The sequence below is a fragment of the Phocoena phocoena genome, chromosome 5 (assembly GCF_963924675.1).
Source record: "Phocoena phocoena chromosome 5, mPhoPho1.1, whole genome shotgun sequence".
NCBI classification, from domain to species: domain Eukaryota; kingdom Metazoa; phylum Chordata; class Mammalia; order Artiodactyla; family Phocoenidae; genus Phocoena; species Phocoena phocoena.
Genome location: NC_089223.1, coordinates 46,150,801 through 46,172,842, shown reverse-complemented (window position 1 = coordinate 46,172,842; position 22,042 = coordinate 46,150,801). Strand labels below are relative to the sequence as shown.

Here is a 22,042-nt window from a genome sequence, read left to right as displayed (position 1 = left end):
TGCCATGTATTATTATTATTATTTTGTGTTTTTTGTGGTACGCTGGCCTCTCACTGTTGTGGCCTCTCCCGTTGCGGAGCACAGGCTCCGGACGCGCAGGCTCAGCGGCCATGGCTCACGGGCCCAGCCGCTCCGCGGCATGCGGGATCCTCCCGGACCGGGGCACGAACCCGTGTTCCCTGCATCGGCAGGCGGACTCTCAACCACTGCACCACCAGGGAAGCCCTGCCATGTACTATTAATGCCTTTCAGGTCGGAGTATATTCCAATCTATATTTACATGGCAGGGTAATCATCTCTCAGTGTTCCTTCACTAAAGGGAGTCACTGTTAAGAGATCCTTGTTAACCATCACCTAGGTGCCAACTCAGTTAGGTTCAATATGCTTTATTATAAGTCTCAACGATCTGGATTAAAAGTAATTAAACTAATATGCCCCCCTTATTTCCAATAATGTTGACTGTTTAAGACTGTCGAAATTCTTGGTGATCCATTGTTTACATTAGAGCAAAGTAAGACAATGATTTTAGTATTATGTTTGTATCTATATGACCTCAAAACACTCATAAAAGGTTTGCAGTCATTCATCTGGATGCTTATGCTTCTAGAATGCTAAAGAGATAGACGTTTATAAAAACCAAAACTGTTTTTGTATTGTTTACACGGCAGTATTTGTTAAAGTTTCCTACCATGCCCAAATTTGGAGTTCCTCAGCACGATGCTATGTATCAGACCACGTGCAGATTAGCAATGGCTGATAGCTTAGGAAGGGGTCATCTTTCCAAGCAACATTACAAATGGAAAGCTATATCGATTTCAAATTATGTAAGACAAACAGGTGAGTTGAGTTTTAGTTAGTACTTCGTGGCTTTTCAAAGGGTTTAATTTGTCAATAAACAATGAACAGTCTTTTCAAAATGGTTTGAGTATGATGAATCTCGGTTATTGCACTGTACTACAGTACAGCAGCTCTCCCATTTCCTTTCTCACGGTTGGATCGTCAGTGCTCAGCTCGGCCAGGGTGCCTACCTCCACTCAACCTGAGTAGTAAAGTAAAGCATCTTTCTACCCCACGCTGTACTGAAATCATTACCATAACCTATAGGGTGAGATCAAGGCCTTTTGTGTAGGCTTGATCTGCCCAGAATGGGTTCGATCGATATTCCCGCTATCAATCTTCAGGGGAAAAGTTCACCCTGAGAAAAGAAACTAGAACACAAAGAGCAGGCCTCAGAGAAACAGTAAAGAGCAAATATTTCTCTCCGGGCTTTTGTTTCTTGGGTTTTAGCCTTTAAGAAGTCTAAGGTTCCTCAAGGCTGCTTCCAGGTGGCTGTTGTTGAAATGACCTTGATACAAGAATCTAGGCCAAGAGCTAAGGAAGAGGTCTTGGAGAGCAGTGTTATTCACAGTGCAACCCAGCAGTGAAAAATGAAGTCAACTTAGTGAGCATCAAATCAGTATCTGAAGAAAACAGAAAAGAGCCAGCGTCTTAAGTAATAGGGGTAAGTATTGTTTTGTGAAGTGTGCTTCAGTTGTATGTGTGTACTAGATTATATGGTAAACTATATTTCTTGCTGTGGGTAGTGATCAAAAATGTTTGAAAGTCCCTGTAGAGGATCCAAATCTCATAACTGAGATTATATAGTTTCACGTTACTCTTTATTGTTTAGACTTTTATAGTAAATTCATGTCTAAATTTTCCATTCTTCTTTCAGCCGTGCCACAACGAATTAAAGCTGAGGTCTTTAAAGTTGAGAACCGAGGAGAAACAGCCCCCTCCTGTGGCCAGCAAATGGGTGACAGCGGTAATTACAGGAGGGGTTGCTCAAAGGCAGGAAAATATCTGGAAGAGTTAGTGCTGCAATATTCAATTGCTTCTTCCCATAAGGAGCTTTTTTCTTGTACTGTTACCCTGTAGAACTGGATTATTTTATAAAGAAAATCTGGCAGCTTCCTTATACTCTATTTCTCCCCAATCAACTAAGGAGTAGGAAATTAGCTACAAGTGGTTAGAACTGTAGGCTCTCTTATAGGCAGGATGATTATACGTAGAATTTATCTTCCAGACTAGGACATTTTGGAGATGAAAGGCGGCATTCACAAAACAGGACACTATTTTGTGTCCTTGAAATTAAGAAAAATCTAAGCTCCAGAAAAATGGTTGATAATGATAACGAATAGCTTGTCTTTAGCTATAGACAGGGAGAGAACAGAATATTGTAGTAAATATTAATATCTAGTTTTAATAGGAACTGTGTGACGAGAAGTGAAGATTTAGCTTCCTAATTATTTTTGATTCGGCCTAATCTTGAAGTGAACTCAGTTTGCTAGCCGCACAATGATTAATAAGGAGGAGCTGAAGTAAGAGAGGAGGTTAGGCCCCAAAACGTTCAGTGGTCGGAGAGACCAGCTGGTACCGAAGTACCTGCTAAGGCTAAGCCTTGTAAAAGTAATTAAAATGGCCTTATTATTCACTTTTTAGAAACTTACTTGAAGGATGCAAGAAACTTTTCTAAGAATGAATGAATTTGAGCAAACAACTTAAAAACTGTTTTTCTATCGTAATTTAACATGTAGCTATTTAGCACCCATCTGATAAACTGCTTTTAATTTTAAATGATTGCTTTGCTTCCTCATTTTCAAAGAAACCATTAAAAACTATATAATTGATTCTGTGTATAATAGTCGCTGGAAGCAGAGCAGCAAAATCTAAACTCACCTTGTCTTCATACATCCTTTTGGCTTCCCTTAATTCAGAACGTAGCTGAGAAACAGTAGATTCCAGGTCACTGAGTTGACGCATATACATTGAATTTTGGTTTCTTGCTTGTTCTCTAAAAAGGGTTTAAAGGGGGAATAACAGCAAATAGCAGACTAAGAATAAGTGTGATACCTAAGGGTTCTCTAGCTTTTAGATACTTCCACTAATTATTTAATATGGCATTATTAGGCCAATAGTCTTTTATTTTCCAAAACTGCTTATTAAAAGATTAAGTTCAAAAATGTTAACTGTTAAAGGTAGGTGATGTATACGTAGGAGTTCATTATACAATTTTCTCTATACCTTTGTGTATGACTGAAAATGTCCATATAAAAAGTTTCAACACAGGAGCTCAAACTATAAAGTTATTTATATGTATATATATATAATTTATGTATATTTATACATACACACACATATATAGTGTGTGTTTGTTTTATCCTATCAGTTGAAATGTAGACAATATCTAAAACATCCCGTCCCAAGAGGCCCAAATACTTGCCCTAATACTTCTGATACGGTTATAAAGTATTATCTACATGTTAAGTAATCTTTTCTGTTTCTTTGAATGTTAGAAAAGTTTTACTTTCCTGTAGAATCAATTACTAAGTAATTTTTAAAAAGATCTTAGAACAAAAAATTGATAAAAATAAAATGAAGATAAATGACTATCAATTTCAAACCACCAGGACACACATACTGAATGATTTCCAGTTGACTTTGGATACTATCGGCTTGGCTCCGAGCACTGCTAGCTTTCTCAGTAAGTCCTGCTTTTTCAGTTTCATATTCACTGATTAACTGCTCAATCCTACAAAAAGAATGTGGTGATTGTTATTTGATACAGATGTTGCCTGACAATGAATTATGCTAAATATTAATGATTTTCAACACTCTCAAATTTAGTATTTTGTTTTAGCTTTGAATATGCTATTCTTTTTATAACAAGTATGTAAATTAGATCCAGAATCCTTTATCCAAGTCCTTTGGGGGCAGTCGGGTTTTAGGATTCAGATTTTTTTTTTTTAATTTTACAATGGTAATAAATAACAGTACTGAGTATCGTGACACCCCCAGAGAGATCTAGGGAAGTGTCCTAGAAGCCAGACACTACTAACACAACAGTAGGTTTTTAAATATTCGCGGTAACTCATAGAGACTATAAAAAGCTTTACATTAGCTCAGGTTTTCCCAACAAATGAGTGACAAAGACTCTAACCTTGACCAAACTTTAGTCAGACTCCTCTCAGCAGTCTGCGCCTCCACCCCACTTAGTAAGAAGCCTAGGCTTAGTATGAATCTCGCTAAGTCAGTTTAGTAAGAAGCCTCTCACCTCGATGCCTCCTCCTAGTAATTGTCTATCCACTGAACCCCTCACCCTGCTTCTTGGCTATGAATCTCCATTTGCCCTTGTATTGGGAGTTGAGCCTCATCACTCTCTAATGCAAACTCCTGTTGCAACAGTCTTCAATAAAGTCTTCCCTACTTTTTAAACACGTGTCAGAATAATTTTTTCTTTAACGTGAGTTTGCCACAAATCTATGAAAAAAAGATTCTGTGCTTTAGAGCTTTATAGAGTTTGGAATTGCTGATGAGAGATTATAGACCTGTGGTATAGTGTCACTACGATCTTCTACACCAGTGTTCCCCAACCTTTTTGGCACCAGGGACCGGTTTCATGGAAGATAATTTTTCCATGGACCGGGGCTGCGGGGGAGGAATGGCTTGAGGATGATTCAAGTGCATTACACGTATTGTGCACTTTCTTTCTATTATTACTACATTGTAATATATAATGAAATAATTATACACTCACCATAATACAGAATCAGTGGGAGCCCTGAGCTTGTCTTCCAATTGATTTATTGTGGTCCCTGTGCAGTCAGTCCTCTCTGCTAATGATCATCTGTATCTGCAGCCGCTCCCCAGCGCTAGCATCGCCGCCTCGGCTCCACCTCAGATCATCAGGCATTAGATTCTCACAAGGAGCACGCAACCTAGATCTCTCGCATGCGCATGCGTAGTTCACAGCAGGGTTTGCGCTCCCATGAGAATCTAATGCCACGGCAGATCTGACAGGAGGCGGGGCTCAGGCGGTAATGCGAGCCACGGGGAGCGGCTGTAAATACAAATGAAGCTTCACTCGCTCACAACCACTCACCTCCTGCTGTGCAGCCCAGTTCCTAACAGGCCACAGGCCACTATCAGTCCGTGGCCCAGGGGTTGGAGACCCCTGTTCTATACCTCAGAAACCTACCTATTTTGATGTTGTTGAAGTAGTAGTTCTATTTTGTTCTGTGATTCAGATTTCAGTGTTTCAAGCTGATCCTCTACCTGGTTATAAAAAAGAGATACTGATTTAGGAATTGGTAAATCTAAAGCTTGGAAAATTTAGAGATTTTGCAACAAAAGGAATGCCTTAGAAAGATGCAAACAGAAGCAATGCTAAAATCAGATACATTCTATCGCTGTATTTTATTAGATCTTTTACATTGGCTATACTCTCACGTAACTATACAGATAAGTCGAGTTAGTTCCCATTGTTAACAAAGATCATTGTGGAAGTAACTTCTGCTATTTGAGAGACCCAAAATGAGAACTTGGCTTACTTTGAAGAGTTTCAAAAAGTATATGCCTAATACTATTGTCTTAATGCATTTTAATACAATATTGATGTAGTGTTCTCACCACTTACTGGAAATATCCTCCCTTTAAGATAAGAAATCTCTGTGTCTAATTCTCTTAGGATTTTACTAATAGCTGAGCCCATGTTGCGGAAGTGGATGGTAGACATGCTGTCATGGTCATATATTTTCTTGCCTGAGGCTTCTTCAAAGTCAACTAGGACTGATCGAATTTCTTGAAGCACTCCCTCATGACTAAGCATCATCTTTCTTAGCTGCTCTATCTGTGTGTTGCTATCTCTCAGCATATCATCCTTAAGGCATTTGGCAGCTTCAAGTTCATGAACGGTATTTTGAAGCTGATTTCTTAAATCCTCCTGGGACTGACTCTCTCTTCGTCTAGGAAATAAATGAAAGAGAAGAAATAACACTGATAAAACTCAGATTCACACAAGTGATTTTACACTACAAGGAGTAAAACTTTAAGATAATTTCAGGTACCGAATCCCAACCTGATGTCAGCCATGGCATCTCTCTCCATCTGCATCTCTTGAAGTTTTGTTTGCAAACCAATGACTGACTGTCTTAAGTAAAATGTTTGTTTCTCATGCAATTCATTGCTCTGAAGAAAAAAAAAAAAAAGTCCTGCAAATTAGTTTTCATTAGAGGAACGTATTTCCTTATAGCTAATAATTTCCAAAAGTCTATATATCAATGATTTATTTTTATGTGTACTTCCTTCCCCCTTCACCATTGTTCGGGGCCTAATTAATCATTTCTCACCTAGGTTTTTTGAATACCTTAGTCTCACTGTCTCAACCTTGCCCTCTTTCAATCCATTCACGTTACAACCAAAACACCGTTCCTAGAACAAATCTGACTCTGGTTCAAGACAGAGATAGAAATAAACTCTATTCCCGAGGACATGAGAATTGGTGGAAATTGTGTATATAGAAAAGTCAACCTCTACCTCCAACTGACTTAAAAAACTTGGCAGCAGACAACTACCATTCAAAAATCAAGGTGTTCTACTACAAAGAAATTCACAAAGATCTCAAAATCAGGCACTGAGAGATCTCCCAGCACAATGGCTGATGCCCCACCTAATTATCCCAAAGTAAAGCCATCAAGTTCTGCCCCCAGGGAGACTGCCATCAGTTTTTTTACTGTTCATTCTTGAGTATGAACAAAAAGCCAAAAACCACTGAACACTTGAAGGAAGATTACAAAATAAAAAAGAGACCAAGATTAAACAAATGAGCAAATACTCAGGAAAAAAGATCCAAAGAAACAAAAAGAGATAACGCAACAGTGGAAGAACACTTCCAAAAACTTGTATTGCAGAGAAATTTGAGAGACATTTTTGCTGTAAAGTAAGAACAGGACACTGTGTCAGAGAAGTGATCAGAGGAGAAGAGAGAGCTCTTGGAAATTAAAAATATGGTTGCAAACTAAAAAGTTGCAATAGAAATGTTGGAAGTCAAGAAATGCACCCCAAAAGTAAAAAAGTAGACAAAAATTTTGAAAGAAAAGGTAAGAGATTTAGAGGTTCAACCTAGGAGCTAATATCTGACTAACAGGAGCTTCAGAAAGAGAGAATTGAGAAAACAGAAAAAAACTATCAAAGAAAAAAGAAACCAAAAAAACCTGAATTCCTCAAAGCTGAAGGGCACAAATCTGCAGGCCAAATGGGTCCACTGAGTCCCTTTTGGTACTAGCACAGGGAAGGAAAAAACAAAAATCCACACCTAAGAACATCATGGTGGAATTTCAGAGATAAAGACCCTAAGGTTTCCAAAGGTGAACCCCAATTAAGTAAAAACATATCATCTACAAAGGAACAAGAATCAGATAGACATCTTCTCAGTCTGTGCAAGGGCACACAATATTTTCAAAGGACTGAGAGAAAATAACTTTCAGCTTTATCCAGCTTAAGTCATTATCAGAATGAAAAAATTCATATAATGTATGTCTCATATACTTCTTCTTAAAAGTTTCTAAAGATGTGTTTTGACTAAATGAAGAAATAAATCAAGAAAGAGGAAAAGAGAAAACAGTGAATCCTGGAAATCATGAATTCAACCAGGAAAGCAGTGATAGGAATCCCAAGAAAATATCTATACAGCAGACCTAAGAAGAAACTCATCGAGACTAGACGGAAGAACTCCTAAAGGGTCCTGGGTTAAAGGAGGTTTGATAGAAAACCTATATAATAATTTTTTAATGAGGATATGATAAAGGTAAATATCAACAGTATAAGGAAAAAGCAAGGCAATTAGGAACCGCAGGAAAAACAAACATTACACAGGAAAGGAAATATAGTAGGTTACTACCTAATTCTGCAGTTGACAATGTTTATATAGTCAATACAAGGTAAGATCCTTTACCTTCTTTTCTAATAGTCCAGGTGAATGGCTAGAGTAGTCTGAACTTTGTATGGTAACAGTGGAAATGAAAACATTTCCATATTTGAGAAATATATACATGGTACACTGGATGGACTTGGTAGTAAAGTGGATGTCAGGGAAAATGAAGAGGTATCAGGAATGAATCAGGTTTTTGCCCTGTACAACAATATAAATGTGGCACCATATACAGCTAGAAGAAAGGTTTGGGGGAAAGATCAGGTATGTTGAGTTTATGGAGCCTGAGAAACATTTCAAGTAGAAATATCCAGTAGGAACACAGGTACACTAACTGGTGTGGAGACCAGTTAAGAGGTCTGACCAGAAATGTAAACTGAACATCCACTTACATGTAAATGGCAACAGAAGCTATGGGAATCACTATTACTGTCTATGGAGGGTTTTGCTGGAATAAGAAACTGAAAAAGAATGAGCTGGAGGAACATCAGGAGAGTGTGTTTCCATGAGACCTGAGAGAAAAGAGCACTTCAAGAGGAAGAGAATTGTCATGTGTGTCAAATGTTGTTGGAAAGTCAAGTAAGATAAGGAATGTAAAGCATTGATTAGATTTAGCATCACCGTTTACCCCTACTGTAGCACACATGTCCTGTTACTATCATTTTCTATTTTAAATATCTCAGCTATAAGACTGTAAATGTGTACATAAAAAGGACCACACCTTTTCCAGTTTTATATATCCAGTACCTAGCATAATATCTGTTACATAGGAGGTTTCTGATAAATATTATAAGTACCCAAATAGCCCTGTTATTTATTTACTGATTTAACTAATTTATTGGGAGCCAGTCAAGTGTCACATACTCCGCCAGAGGATAGACTTGGAAAATTCACTGACATTGCTTCTTTTCCTCATTGGTACCTCTGTGCTTCATCTATCTTTCTATCTATCTATCATCAATCCATCTCTTTAGTGCACTTATCATAAAGTATTCTCATTACTTGTTTATATGCCAGGCCCCCTTCAAGACTATGAACTCCTTATGAGTCCTACCTTATTCATCTTTGCATCCCCTCTACATGATACAATGGTATCTCATTTTCAGCACTTAATAAATTTGTAGTTTTTTTTAAGTGCTCACACATTCTGATGAAGTAGAACAATCCGTTAATAAATACAATAAAACGTACTAAATACTACAATAGACGTGTGTATGAAGAGCAACAAGTGTACAGAGGAGAACACACCTACTTGTGTCTAGAGGAAAGGTTTCAGAGAAGGAAATGCTTGAGCTGAGTCTTGATGGATAATAAGAAGTTAACAGGTAGACAGGCAGAGAAGAGGAAATGACTTGGGCAAAGGCATGAAGGTCTAGAACAGAATGGCACATCCAGGGAAGAGTGATATCGCTAGAATGGAGGGTACATATAGGGAACAGGTAGCCGAAGAGGCCAAAATGTACAGCGAAAAAAATTCGATCACAAAGGCCTTTGTATAAGTTTGACTTCTAGGCTATAGACTACCAGGATCCAACATGCAGCTGTAAAGCTGACTAAAGCCAGCTTGATTCTACACAAGGTCCACTTGAAATTTTCATCGAATAACTTCTATACACTACTTAGCTATCGTGTATACACATACATCTAAAAACCGACCCCCTACCAACTGCTTTTAAAGAAAAACCAGGTATCATGAAAGCAGGACAGCAGGCCTGAACCAATTACTAATTATAATTATAGATGAATGTGATTAATTATAACATTTTGAGCAATTCAAGTTTCACTAAGATTACACCAAGAGCACAGCAAAAGAAACAATTAGCAAAATGAAAACGACAACCTATGGATTGGGAAAAAATGGTATTTGCACATCCTATATCTGATAAGGGGTTAACATCCAAAGTATATAAAGAACTCATACAACTCAATAGCAAAAATCCAAATAATCTAACTAAAAATGGGCAAAGGATCCGAATAGACATTTTTCCAAAGAAGATACACGAATGACCAACAGGTACATGAAAAGATGCTCAATACCACTAATCACTAGGAAAATGCAAATCAAAACTACAATGAGATATCACCTCACACCTGCTGGAATGGCTAACATCAAAAAGGCAAGAGATAACAAATGCTGGCGAGAATGTGGAGAGAAAGGAACCTTCGTGTACTACTGATGGGATTATAAAAAACTGGTGCAGCCACTACAGAAAACAGTATGGAGGATCCTCAAAAAGTCAAGAAGAGAACTAACATATGATCCAGCAATTCCACTTCTGGAAATATATCCAAAGGAAATGAAAACACTCTGTCGAAGCGATACCTGCACCCCCATGTTCATAGCAGCATGCTTTATAATAGCCAAGACATGGAAACAACCTAAGTGTCTCCTGACAGACGAATGGATAAAGAAGTTGAGGTATGTATGTATGTATGTGTGTGTATATATACACACACACACAATGGAATATTATTCAGCCACAAAAAGGAGGAAATCCTGCCATTTACGACAACATGGATGGACACCGAGGGCATTATGCTAAGTGAAATATGTCAGACAGAGAAACACAAGTATCATATGATCTCACTTACACGTGGAATCTAAAAAACAAAATACCAAAAAAACTTACACAGAAAGAGATCAGATTTGTGGTTACCAAACAGGGATGTGGGGAGAGGGGGAATTGGATGAAGGTGATCAAAAGGTACAACATAAGTACCGGGGATGTAATGTACAACATGATGACTACAATTAACACTGTTGTATGGTATATATGAAAGTTGTTAAGAGAGTAATCCTAAGAGTTCTTATGACTAGGAAAAAAATGTTTTTTCTTTTTTTCTTTTTTATCTATATGAGATGATAAATGTTAAGTAGATTTATTGTGGTCATCATTTCACGATATATATAAGTCAATTCATTATGTTGTATACCTTAAACTTATGCAGTGCTGTATGTTGATTATAGCTCAATAAAACTGGAAAAAAATTACACCATTAAGACAAGGCATTATGACTTATTATTAACAAAAGACAAATGGGTGTGTAGACTTTTCATCAGTCCAATTTTTAATAGTGAAACAGAAGGCACAGGACAAATTAACAAGTTTAACCAATGAATCCATTATTTTTTCTTTTTTAAATTTTGTTTATTTATTTTTGGTGATTTTGTGCTGGGTCTTAGCTGCGGCCGGTGAGCTCCTTAGCTGTGGCATGCAAACTCTTAGTTGTGGTATGCATTTGGGATCTAGTTCCCTGACCAGGGATCGAACCCATGTCCCCTACACTGGGGGGTGAATTCTTAACTACTGCACCACCAGGGAAGTCCCATGAATCCATTATTAAGTTTTTTTTCCAGAAAGTTTGGGTTCTATTCCAAAGCTCTGTGCCTCACTGTCTCCCCCAAATGGTATCAGATACTGGAGGAAAAGAATGTAACTCACTTCATTTAGTCTTCTCTGCAAATCTTTGACTTGATGTGAATATTCTTCCAAAACACGTTCAATGTGTTCCTTTCCAGGGTAAGGAATGACTTTTCTGCGAGAATCAAGTTCCACTTCATATTTAGGGAAAAAAGGGATTTGTGTCAAAGTCCCAGTTGAAGATGTGTTTTCAATTATTGATCCACGAATAGATGACATAAAAAATGAACCTGAAGAACCTAAATATTAAATAATTAATTAACCAATGAATTAACTTAATAATAAAATAATTTTGTGGCAAACATTATCCCAGGTAGATTCCCTTATTGAACCCTGAAGGAGCTCAAGGTCTCATGGGGACAACAGAAAAGTGAGAGTGTCTCTGAGAGAGAAGAGCACAAGGTAAAAAGGAGGAACAGGTTAGGGAGGAGGGGGTAGTTTTACTTGACAGTGATCAAGTGATACGTGAATTAGTCTTGAAGCATCTATGAGTAAGAAGTAACTAGTCTGGAAGACAGGAGACGAGGAAGAGCATTCCAGGCAGTGGGAACACCATCATTATTGGCGAGGGGTCTTGAAGCAGCGCGGCATACTATGGGTGAAAGGAAGCAGTGGCCAGATATGAGAATGAAAATGTAGGACATATCACGAAGGGCCTTGTGGTCATGCCAAGGAATTTGGATTTCACTGTGAAAGCTCTAGGGAATCATTAAAGGACTTGAAGATAGGGGTAATACAACTACACTTGTGTTCTGAAAAGGCTCTCTGGCTTCAGTGTAGAGAATGCATTGGATGGGGATAAAAATGAAGGTAGAAACTCAAAGTAGAAGGAGGCTTTCAACAGTTCAGGCAAGACATGGCAAGGGTCTGCCCTAAAGCAGAGACAGCAGAGACAGAAACAAGGGCATGAATTTAAGAAATATATGTGGTAAGTAAGAGAGAGGAAGACATCAAAGATTTCTCTTTAGTTTCCGGCTTCAGCAACGTCCAAGTAACGATGTTGATTTGCAAATACTGTACATGGACTTGAAGTCTGGCAGAGTGTTTTACTTTAGAGATAAGCTTCTGGGAATCATCAGCATATGAGTTCTAATGAATCCTTGGAGTCAAGGGGATCATCTAGGGGCAGCGTACAGAGTGAAAAGAGAAGAGGATCAAGCAGAGCACTCCGAGGAAATATTCACATTTAAAAGGAAGACAAAGGAGGTAAAACCCAGTAAGAGTCACAGAAGACACACGAAGATTTTCAAGAACCACCGCTGGCTTGAACTGAGGGACAGAGACAGTATGAGATGGAGAGAGGCTTTTCTACAAGCAGGCTGAAAAAAGCCACCCAGCTGGAAACATATGCTACCTTTCATGCAAAAGGGAGGAGAACTCAGAGTCAGACCCAAGAGTCCAGTGGATGGTGCCAGGAACCATGGAGACTTATCCCCAGGCCTGGGTCCTAATCCATCAGCTAGTCCTGAGTGGTCAGCCTGTGCCCAGCTGGATTTCAGAACTGTGTGCATATGTGCTTCCAGACATATGTGCTTCCTGTTTACTGCTTCCTCAATAGGAGTGGACAGTGGTTATCCTGTGCCTGGCTACCATTGCATGTTGGGTGTCACAAGTCTTCAGAGAATGAGGAACTCTACTCAAGGAGCTGTATTTAAGGGATTACAATTAAGGAGTTTCATCCATACTTGAATCTAATTTAGGTAAAGGTATTCTGGCCTCTCAGTGAGTGCTGTAGTGTGATCAGGCTATTAGGGGCCTTCTTAGGAAAGTGAATATATTTTGCATGTGAGAGAAATATAGATAATCTGTGACCAGAAAGTAAACTTGCAGTGGTTTTAAAATATGTCCGCATATTCTTTGCTACTCCTCCCTTAAATAGGTGGAGGTTAATTTCCCTCTTCTTTGTAAGAAAGGAGAAACAAGAGTGTATGTGTACGTGTATATGCATGTACATATATGGATATGTGTGTATGTGTGGCATTTGCTTAATTTTGCACAAAAGAAACACTGGAACAATAAAACAGAATCTCATGAAAACAGCTATCTATAGGAGTACAGGGATGGGTGGAAATAGAATGGAAAAGATAGGGATGGCAGCAAGGCTCTTCTGAATATACCTTTTTATAAAGTTTTCACTTTTGAGCCATATACATGTTATACATATTCAAAACATAAAACTGAAAACTAACAGAAAACAATAAACCTAAGTGTACAGTAAGTTGATAACATAACCTCACAGAGAAAATAGTTCCTTTCAAATAACTTTAGAACACAGTACCCTGACTGCACGTGAACTTAACTTAGCAGGTAAGCTGTTAATATAACAGGTGTCGTTACAATTCTGAAACAATTTTGTGTGTACCGTGTAAGAGAGAAAACAAGTAAACACACTGAAGTTGTTGGAAACTTGAGTTTTCACTGTAAGGGAAATACAGATATGGAATGGGGGGAAGATGAGGAAGAACTCTGTGGTACTGGATTTGAGAATTACCGGTGTGAACTTAAGGGAAAAAAATCTAATTCCAAGCTTTAGACACTGAGCACTCCTAGACACAGTGACACTTCAGTAGCAATAAGCACATGAGATCTTGGTGTGTGAATACTATTTCCTACTAGAAGGAACCAGGGCTCTTTAGTGAATAGCTGATTCCAGGTCTGGTAGAACAGGAGGAAAAGTACAGCCTGGAACATTCTGATGTGCCAGAAAGTAATGAAGTGGGCCATGTTTTAAAAAGACACAGAATTGGCTTAAAGGGGCTGGCCAAATTTGGTACAACTGAGCGTCAAAACAACAGTGACAACAATACATTATAGCACTGTGAATTAAAAACAACCTATGTATCTAGAGTGATAATAATAAAAGTTTTTCTTTCCTGAAAAATGTATGCTAATAACTATGGTAAAATTAGAAATCATCGGGCTTCCCTGGTGGCGCAGTGGTTGAGAGTTTGCCTGCCGATGCAGGGGACGCGGGCTCGTGCCCCGGTCCGGGAAGATCCCACATGCCGCGGAGCGGCTGGGCCCGTGAGCCATGGCCGCTGGGACTGCGCGTCCGGAGCCTGTGCTCCGCAGTGGGAGAGGCCACAACAGTGAGAGGTCCGCGTACCGCAAAAAAAAAAAAAAAAAAAAAAAAAAAAAAATTATAAATCATCAATGTAATAACTGATTCAGGCAAGGATCTTCAATTGACGCTAAAACCACTGAATGGAAGGTTATTTAGTACTAGGATATTCACAAGGTCTCAAAGGGCCATCCTATAGGTTACTTATTTATTGTAAAGGAGAAAATATGACTCTAAATTAGCAGGATCTGGCATTATGTGTTCCCTAAAGTATGATGTAAAAGTATAAACTGTCACCTATGTAAAACTCTTGCCAAATGAGTTTCATCTGAATCTAAACATGAGCAACAATCAGAAAAAATCTAGAATGTGGAACATTCTACAATACAACTGGTCTGGACTCTTAAGGAAAATGCTATGAGAAACAACAACAACAAAAGGAGGGAGGATGGTTACAGATTTAAAGAGAATAAAGAGACCAAACAACCAAATACAGTGCAGGATCTTTGATCTTAGATTTTTTTAAAACACTAAGTAAAACTTTTTTTGGAACAACTGGGGAAATTTAAATATGAATATGAATTAGATGATAACTGCATCGACAGTAATCTTCTCAGATACAATGATGTGGCAATGTAGGACATCATCCTTTTTCTAAGGAGATGCACATTCTGGTTTTGAGGCATGAATAATGATGCCTTCAACTTCAGCAAAACGAAATATAAATTGTAGGCATAGAGATAAAGCAAATATGATAAAATGCTGACAACTGGTGCATCAGCTGAAGGGTATTTAATGTATTCAACGTACTATTTTTTCAATTGTTCGACCATTTTGAAAAAATTCGAAATAAAATGTTGGGCAGGGGGAAGAGTTCACTGCATTTGGCAAAAAGGAGAAAATCTAGTCATTATGGCCAGAGTGCTTTCATTGGAATACTAGGTTCAAAAGTCCTAAGGCAGTGGTTCACAGAGTGAATGGATGGTGAAGATGAGGACACGTGAACACAGACTTGTCTTTCAGACGGCACAGCTGTGAAGGAAGAAGGGGCACGGAAGGCGCAGGTTGAGGAGAGGTTTTCATTTTTGTTGTTTTGGTTTGTTATATTTCCTTGTTAGTGGTTTTAGGCTTGGAGAGATTTAGCATGTTTACTTTGATGGATAAGTGCAAATGGAGAGAGAGGGACTGAAGATATCGGAGTGAGTGGGGCCCAAGACTCTGCAGAGATCCTGGAGCCAAACCTCCGAGGAGGCTCAGCTGCTGCGAGCGGGGGTGGGAATTAAAGCATGAGTAGCAAATTAGGAGGGTACCTCCTCCACGGAGCTATGAAGAGGCACGGACTGTGAAGAACAGTGAGTCTTAGGGGCAGCGGAGGAGAGGGTAGGAGAATGCCAGCCGAATGGCGTATTTTCTCTGAAAATCAGGAAATGACGTTATCTGAGAGTGAGGAAGACGGTGGCAGAGTGAGAGGCTTGAGGATGGTGTAATTTTGAAATAAGTGTGGTGGGAAATTAGAGACAGAACTGGCTAAGATTAAGAGAAAGATTCCTCAGCAGCCTCGGGGGCCCACCTGAGATGGCAAACTATGACTCTCAAGTGGCAAATCGGTGGAAAATCCACATTTGTGTATTTTCTTCCAGCAGCCCAGGACAAAAAATGGAAAAGGCAGTCAGCCTGAAAGGACTGGGATTCTCCTGTAAGAGTGCAAAGAAGAATAAGAGAAAGAGGAAGTTGAGGATATTGGCAAGCGATAAAGAAAGTGAAGATAGGAAGAGGTGGATGGTTTAGGAGAAAACAGCAGAAGGTAGAGCAGCTGTTCTCAGCCCTTGTTGTAAACCAGGAACACAAGGAGAGCTTTAAAAAAAAAAAAAAACCAGTGGTGCCCAAGCCCCATTCCAGATCTCCCGAATTAGCCTCTCTAGGTGTGGTTCTAAGCCATTTAAAAGTTTAAAGTCTCAAAAAGTGATTTTCACGTGGAGCCATGGTTGAGAACCACTACCTTCGTGAGACAGAAAAATAAGTGTTGCAGGAATAAGAGAGTGAGAGTGCTGGAAGATAGCAGGCTGGATTCCAGAAGTCCAACCGTTCTTGGCAATAAGATCCAAGATAGGAAAGTGAGTAGCTAGAGTACAGGTCAAAACAATTAGAACTAAAAAGGTGGAGAAGCCGTGAGTCTAAGATCTTAGATGGGTCGTCCATGAGCGCGACGGTGTTACGGGATGATGATGTGCCCGGGGAGGGAGAGACAGCCCATGAGCTAAGTGCCCATGTCCCTGAGGATGAGGGATATCGTGTAGGTGGGGAGGTGAGCAGGGTTGATGGGTATGGTAGGATGGAAGTGACAATGGCAATGAGCACCCTAAGGGGCAGAAGCTTTTACAAAATAAAGGCGCCAAAATAAAAGTTTTTCAGCACTGTTTCACTGCGCTTAGAAACGGTGAAACAACACCTATAACTGAGAATAAACTCTGGCTGCATTCTTTCAGATGAGACAGACATGACAGGGAAAGCAGTTAGGGCTGTGCAGGTCACCTGCCTGACTGCTAGATAATCCATTCTCTGTCCTGTCCCTATTCTGCTGTGTGTTGTAGAGAACTTTTTTTCCTAGGCCCCGTTCCCAACTTGTTTCCAAGACGGTTCGCAGTGGGAGGTACCGGCAAAAGACCAGAAGGCCAGAGGAAGGGAGAAGCTAAGGGACCGCTCCTCTCTCCTGCCTCTGACAGGCTTCTGGCAGTGAGGGGTGGCTTCAGCTCCCACAGGCAGCCGTCCCCATGGCTCTAGCTCCTGCTTGTACCTACGCCTTATGACAGTTCCCATTCTCAGGGTCCTTCTAGCCCCAAAGCTGGTAGCAGCTTCCTACAGTGGCTCATCTCTGAGCCTTCTCAGCTCTTTCAACACCTGTGTTGTCAATTCCCTGTATTAAATGTCACCTACTTATTCCTACTGTTTCTGTTTTCCTGCCTGCTATCTGTTGACTGAAATAATTTTCATCAGAGTTGATGGGGGGCCTGAACTAGGACAGCAGTCATGGGAATGGAGAGGGAAAATGCACTCAAGACACATTTCTGAGAATAGAGAAAGCAGGACTTGGTACCTGACTGGATGGGGGGCGGGCGGGTGTGAGAGAAAAGAAGTCACAATGATGCAGAATTTGGGCTTAGAGCAGACCGAGGAAGAGAAGGGAGGCATTTAGAGAAACATGGCATGTGCTTAAGTTCCTCAACTTGAAAACAATCTTCAAACCAAAAAATAATGTAAACACATGCTAAAAAATAGATATGCTATTTTTAAAAGACTAAACAATTTCTTCCTTATAAAGCAGAATTATAAATAATCTGGTAAACATTCATGAACAAGGTCTGTGCCTTGCACAGTTAACATCAAAACATACTGAAAAAATAGCAGCTTGAACGAATATTACGAAGACTGCTTAGTTCTAATTTTTTTCCCATTTTGTTTTATAAAAAACACGTACCTGCATTGGATGTAAGGCCACTACTTGATAAAAGATCCTCATTATTTGATTCACAAGGTTTTTGTTCCATATTAAATATTTGCTACCTCTTCTTAGAGATCTTGAAATATGAATGCTTCCCTATTTAGTTCTTTTAGTTCTTATCTATAAAAGACAGGGATTCGATCTTTACTAATAAGGTATTACATGAAAAACGTTCATAGAGGAGGAACTGACTATATTCATGTTTGAAATTTAATAGCAATTTTTCACCAGGAAAATATTTACACGGAAATATTTTAGTCTTATCTAACATTAATAAGTAAAGAGAATCTTACTGTAAAACTTATTGATTTTAAAGGCCAAGTGGCTTATTAGAGACAATCTAAGAATAAAAACTAACACTTCAATTATTATGATTATTTGGGGCAGAGTTTTTCCTCTTCTTAAGTCTCTCTCATCACGTTACATTGTCAAATAATGGAAGAAGACATTTCCTCAGTAAAAAGCCACAAATTAGGAAAAGAGATCACAAATCAGCAAATTAGAAATCATGAATAAAAGGTAAAAACTTCTTTGATATCAAACAGTGCTCATAATTTTAGATTAGGCCAAGAGGGGTCTTCTGGGTTTGGAAAACACTGGGGGCCTGATTCCAAATCTCCTCCTCATCCTCTGAATATCCATAAAGTCAACAAGAACAACAAATAAATAAACGCACATGGGCTCCAAGCCTTCAGCGTTCCCAGAAGACGGAGACTACCACAGCCTTCAAATTGTCTGTAAGGAGAGGGAAATCTTTTTCCAAAAGTTCTTCCATATTCTACCAACCAGTACTGCAGGCCTGTGAGTATGGACAACAGGAAAGGAGAGGCTGAAAAGACTGAAAAGGAGTAGAGGACTGAGAGGAAGCACAGAGTCACCCCAGAGAGTGAAGAAGAAAGGCCAGGTTACTGAGCACAGGATGGAAGTCTGTAGCCCTGGCTATGCAGTAAGGGCTTGAAAGTGGGTGGGCACCAGGAGTGTCAGCCTCAGAGAAGAATGTTTCTGGGGGAGAATCAGATATGGAGACATGGCAGTAAAGGGAAGAAGGAAATGAGAGGGGAAAATTCAGGAACCAGCAGAAACAAAAAGAAGCAAGATATGCCACTGCTCCTTCTACCCTTCCCACCCAATGCCCCCACCACCATCCATAAAAGGGAACACGTAGAAGACGGCTCTCTCGGACAAGGAATCCTGTCCACTAAATGAATAAAAATAGATAAAAGTAGAACACATCCATACAAAACTACAACAAAATGTCAGAAAATGTGGATAAACTCTTTTTTGCCTATGAAGAGTCCCCCCCATACCCTCCCCGCCAACAAACATGAAGTCAAAGAAAATTGTAACACAACACTCCAAACTGAACTAAATATTCTCAAGCAAGCATTTGGGGGTGATTAAAAGTCACCCTTGAATGAGAATTGTAAATGTAAGAACAGAAGTGGACAAGAAACAATGAAAAAAGCAAAAAATCAGGAAGAAATGAAATGAGAGTTGATTAAAGTAAGGAAAGAAAGAAAAGAAAAAGACAAAATTATATCAGAAATGAAGACCAAATTACAAAGTACACAGGGAGGAGAGACTGTAATGTAAACTTAATAAAAGGCATTGAAGAAAATCAGGAAAACAACTAAGAGGATGAAAACTGAGATAAAGAAATAAAAAGGGTGGGAGAGGAAGTGAATGAAATGGAAGACAGGCAAAGAAGGTTGAACATAATTGGTGTCCCTGAAGAAAAAAGTCAAAAAAAAATGAAACAGAACTATTATTTAAAATAATCTAAGGAAGCTTCCTATAAATAAAGGAAGACCCAAATCTACACATTTTTCATACTAGGGAAAATCAACAAAGAATGATCAACTCTGAAATATATCCTAATAAACCATGTTAAGACTTTAAAGATTATGAAAAAATCCTCAGGGCCTTCAGGCAAAAAAGATGAAATAACATACAAAGGCAAGAGGATTAGAATGGCATCAGATTATTCAAAAACAACATACAAAGCAAGGCAACAGAAGAGCAGCATTTTCAAGAAATCTAAGGAAAGAAAGCATTGATTTAAACCAAGGATATTATACCCAGCCAAGATCTTCAAAAGATTCAAAGGCACAGAAAAGCAGTTTTGAATGCACCAGAACACTGTACATTAAGTGCCCCTTCTGAGAAATCAACTAGAGGGAGTGAAGCTTCATCCAACCAACAGATGACCAGCAAATGTGGCCAAATGGTAACAACTAGTGAAAATCTTGGTTTTTCTCTAGGTTTTAAATTTTTCAAAATAAAACTTGGGAAAAAAGGTGAACATTTGAAAAAAAAGAAAAAAGATGACAGAACACTGAAAAAAGACTGATGGTGAACATTTAAATATTCAGTTGCAAAGTTGAGACTAAAACATGGGTGGTATAATGACACTGAAGAATAACATATAAATATTATATGTGTGACAATGGAGAACAGATGTAACTAAAGACGGGAAAAGAGAAAAAAAGGGAAAGTAGAATGCCATTGGTTGTAAAAGGTACCATTTAAAACTGACAAAAAGCAAAAGGTAAAGAAAGAAAAAAAAGGGGGTTATAGGTGCAGTATAGAAAGTACTAAGGCAAAGGTAACCATTAGAATAAAAATACAAATCTTCTTAAGTGACAAAAGAATTTTAAAAAGAAAAAGTAAAGAAGAAACACCAAATAAACACAGTAAATATAATACTTGCAGTAATTACACCAGAAGATAGTAACATAATAACACTGTGACAGAATTTAGACCAAACACAACAGTCACATCAATAAACCTGAAGGGACTTAACCTGCCTATTCAAAGACAAGTATTTTCAAATTGGCTCTTAAAAAAATTCAACTCTGTGCTGTACACAAGAGGACACTAATAGGCATAGATTCAAAAAGACTACAAATAAAGTGATGGACAATGATTTGCTAGGCAAATTAAAGCAGTAAGAAAGCATGGGTTGGCCATACTACCCAAAGCAATCTGCAGATTTAATGTGATCCCTATCAAATTACCCATGGCATTTTTCACAGAACTAGAACAAATAATCAAAACATTTATATGGATCCATAAAAGACAGAGAATTGCCCAAGCAATCCTGAGGAAAAAGAACAAAGCAGGAGGCATACCCTGACTTCAGACAATACTACAAAGCTACAGTAATCAAAACAGCATAGTACTGGCCAAACAAACATATGGATCAATGGAACAGAATAGAGAGCTCAGAAATAAACCCACACACCTATGGTCAATTAATCTTCAACAAAGGAGGCAAGGATATACAATGGGGTAAAAACAGTCTCTTCAGCAAGTGGTGTTGAAAAGTTGGACAACTGCAGGTAAATCAATGAAGTTAGAACACATCTTTGCACCATACACAAAAATAAACTCAAAATGGCTTAAAGACTTAAATATTAGACATGACATCATAAAACTGCTAGAAGAGAACATATGCAAAACATTCTCTGACAAAAATCGTACCAATGTTTTCTTAGGTCAGTCTCCCAAAGCAATAGAAATAAAAGCAAAAATAAACAAATGGGACCTAATCAAACTTATAAGCTTTTGCACAGCAAATGAAACCACAAATAAAACGAAAGGACAACCTATGGACTGGGAGAAAATATTTGCAAATGATGTGACAGACAAGGGATTAACTTTCAAAATACATATATAAACAGCTCATACAATTCAATAACAAAAAAACAAACAACCCAATTGAAAAATGGGCAGAAGACCTAAATAGACATTTCTCCACAGAAGACATACAGATGGCCAATATGCACATGAAATGATGCTCATCATTGCTAATTATTAGAGATATACAAATCTAAACTACAATGAGGTACCACCTCACACCAGTCAGAATGGCCATCAATAAAAAGTCTACAAATAATAAATGTTGGAGAGGGTGTGGAGAAAAGGGAACCCTCTTATGCTGTTGGTGGGGATGTAAATTGGTGCGGCCATTATGCAAAACAGTATAGAGGTTCCTCAAAAAACTAAAAATAGAGTAGCCATATGATCCAGCAATCCTACTCCTGGGCATGTACCCAGACAAAACTCTAATTCAAAAAGATACATGCACCCCTATGTTCATAGCAGCACTATTTACAATAGCTGAAACATGGAAACAACCTAAATGTCCCTTGACAGATGAATGGATAAAGAAGACGTGGTATACAATGCTATACAATGTACAGTGGAATATTACTCAGCCATAAAAAAGAATGAAATAATGCCATTTGTAGCAACATGGATGGACTTAGAGATTATCATAATAAGCTTATCATAATAAGCAAAATAAGTCA

The 22,042-nt window shown here is 38.6% G+C and overlaps 1 protein-coding gene across 1 annotated transcript in view; it reads right to left on the bottom strand.

Annotated features, from left to right (window-relative positions):
* The window catches only part of CCDC158 (coiled-coil domain containing 158), a 77,808-nt gene extending 60,033 nt beyond the window's left edge, over positions 1 to 17,775 (bottom strand). The window contains exons 1-7 of the mRNA XM_065878100.1: positions 17,706 to 17,775; positions 11,191 to 11,408; positions 5,897 to 6,006; positions 5,456 to 5,783; positions 5,018 to 5,094; positions 3,461 to 3,571; positions 2,719 to 2,833 (exon numbers count right to left, since the gene is read on the bottom strand). Coding sequence (XP_065734172.1) covers positions 2,719 to 2,833; positions 3,461 to 3,571; positions 5,018 to 5,094; positions 5,456 to 5,783; positions 5,897 to 6,006; positions 11,191 to 11,408; positions 17,706 to 17,775 — 1,029 coding nt within the window. The remainder of the gene's footprint in view (positions 1 to 2,718; positions 2,834 to 3,460; positions 3,572 to 5,017; positions 5,095 to 5,455; positions 5,784 to 5,896; positions 6,007 to 11,190; positions 11,409 to 17,705) is intronic.
* Between the last annotated feature and the right edge of the window lie 4,267 nt (positions 17,776 to 22,042).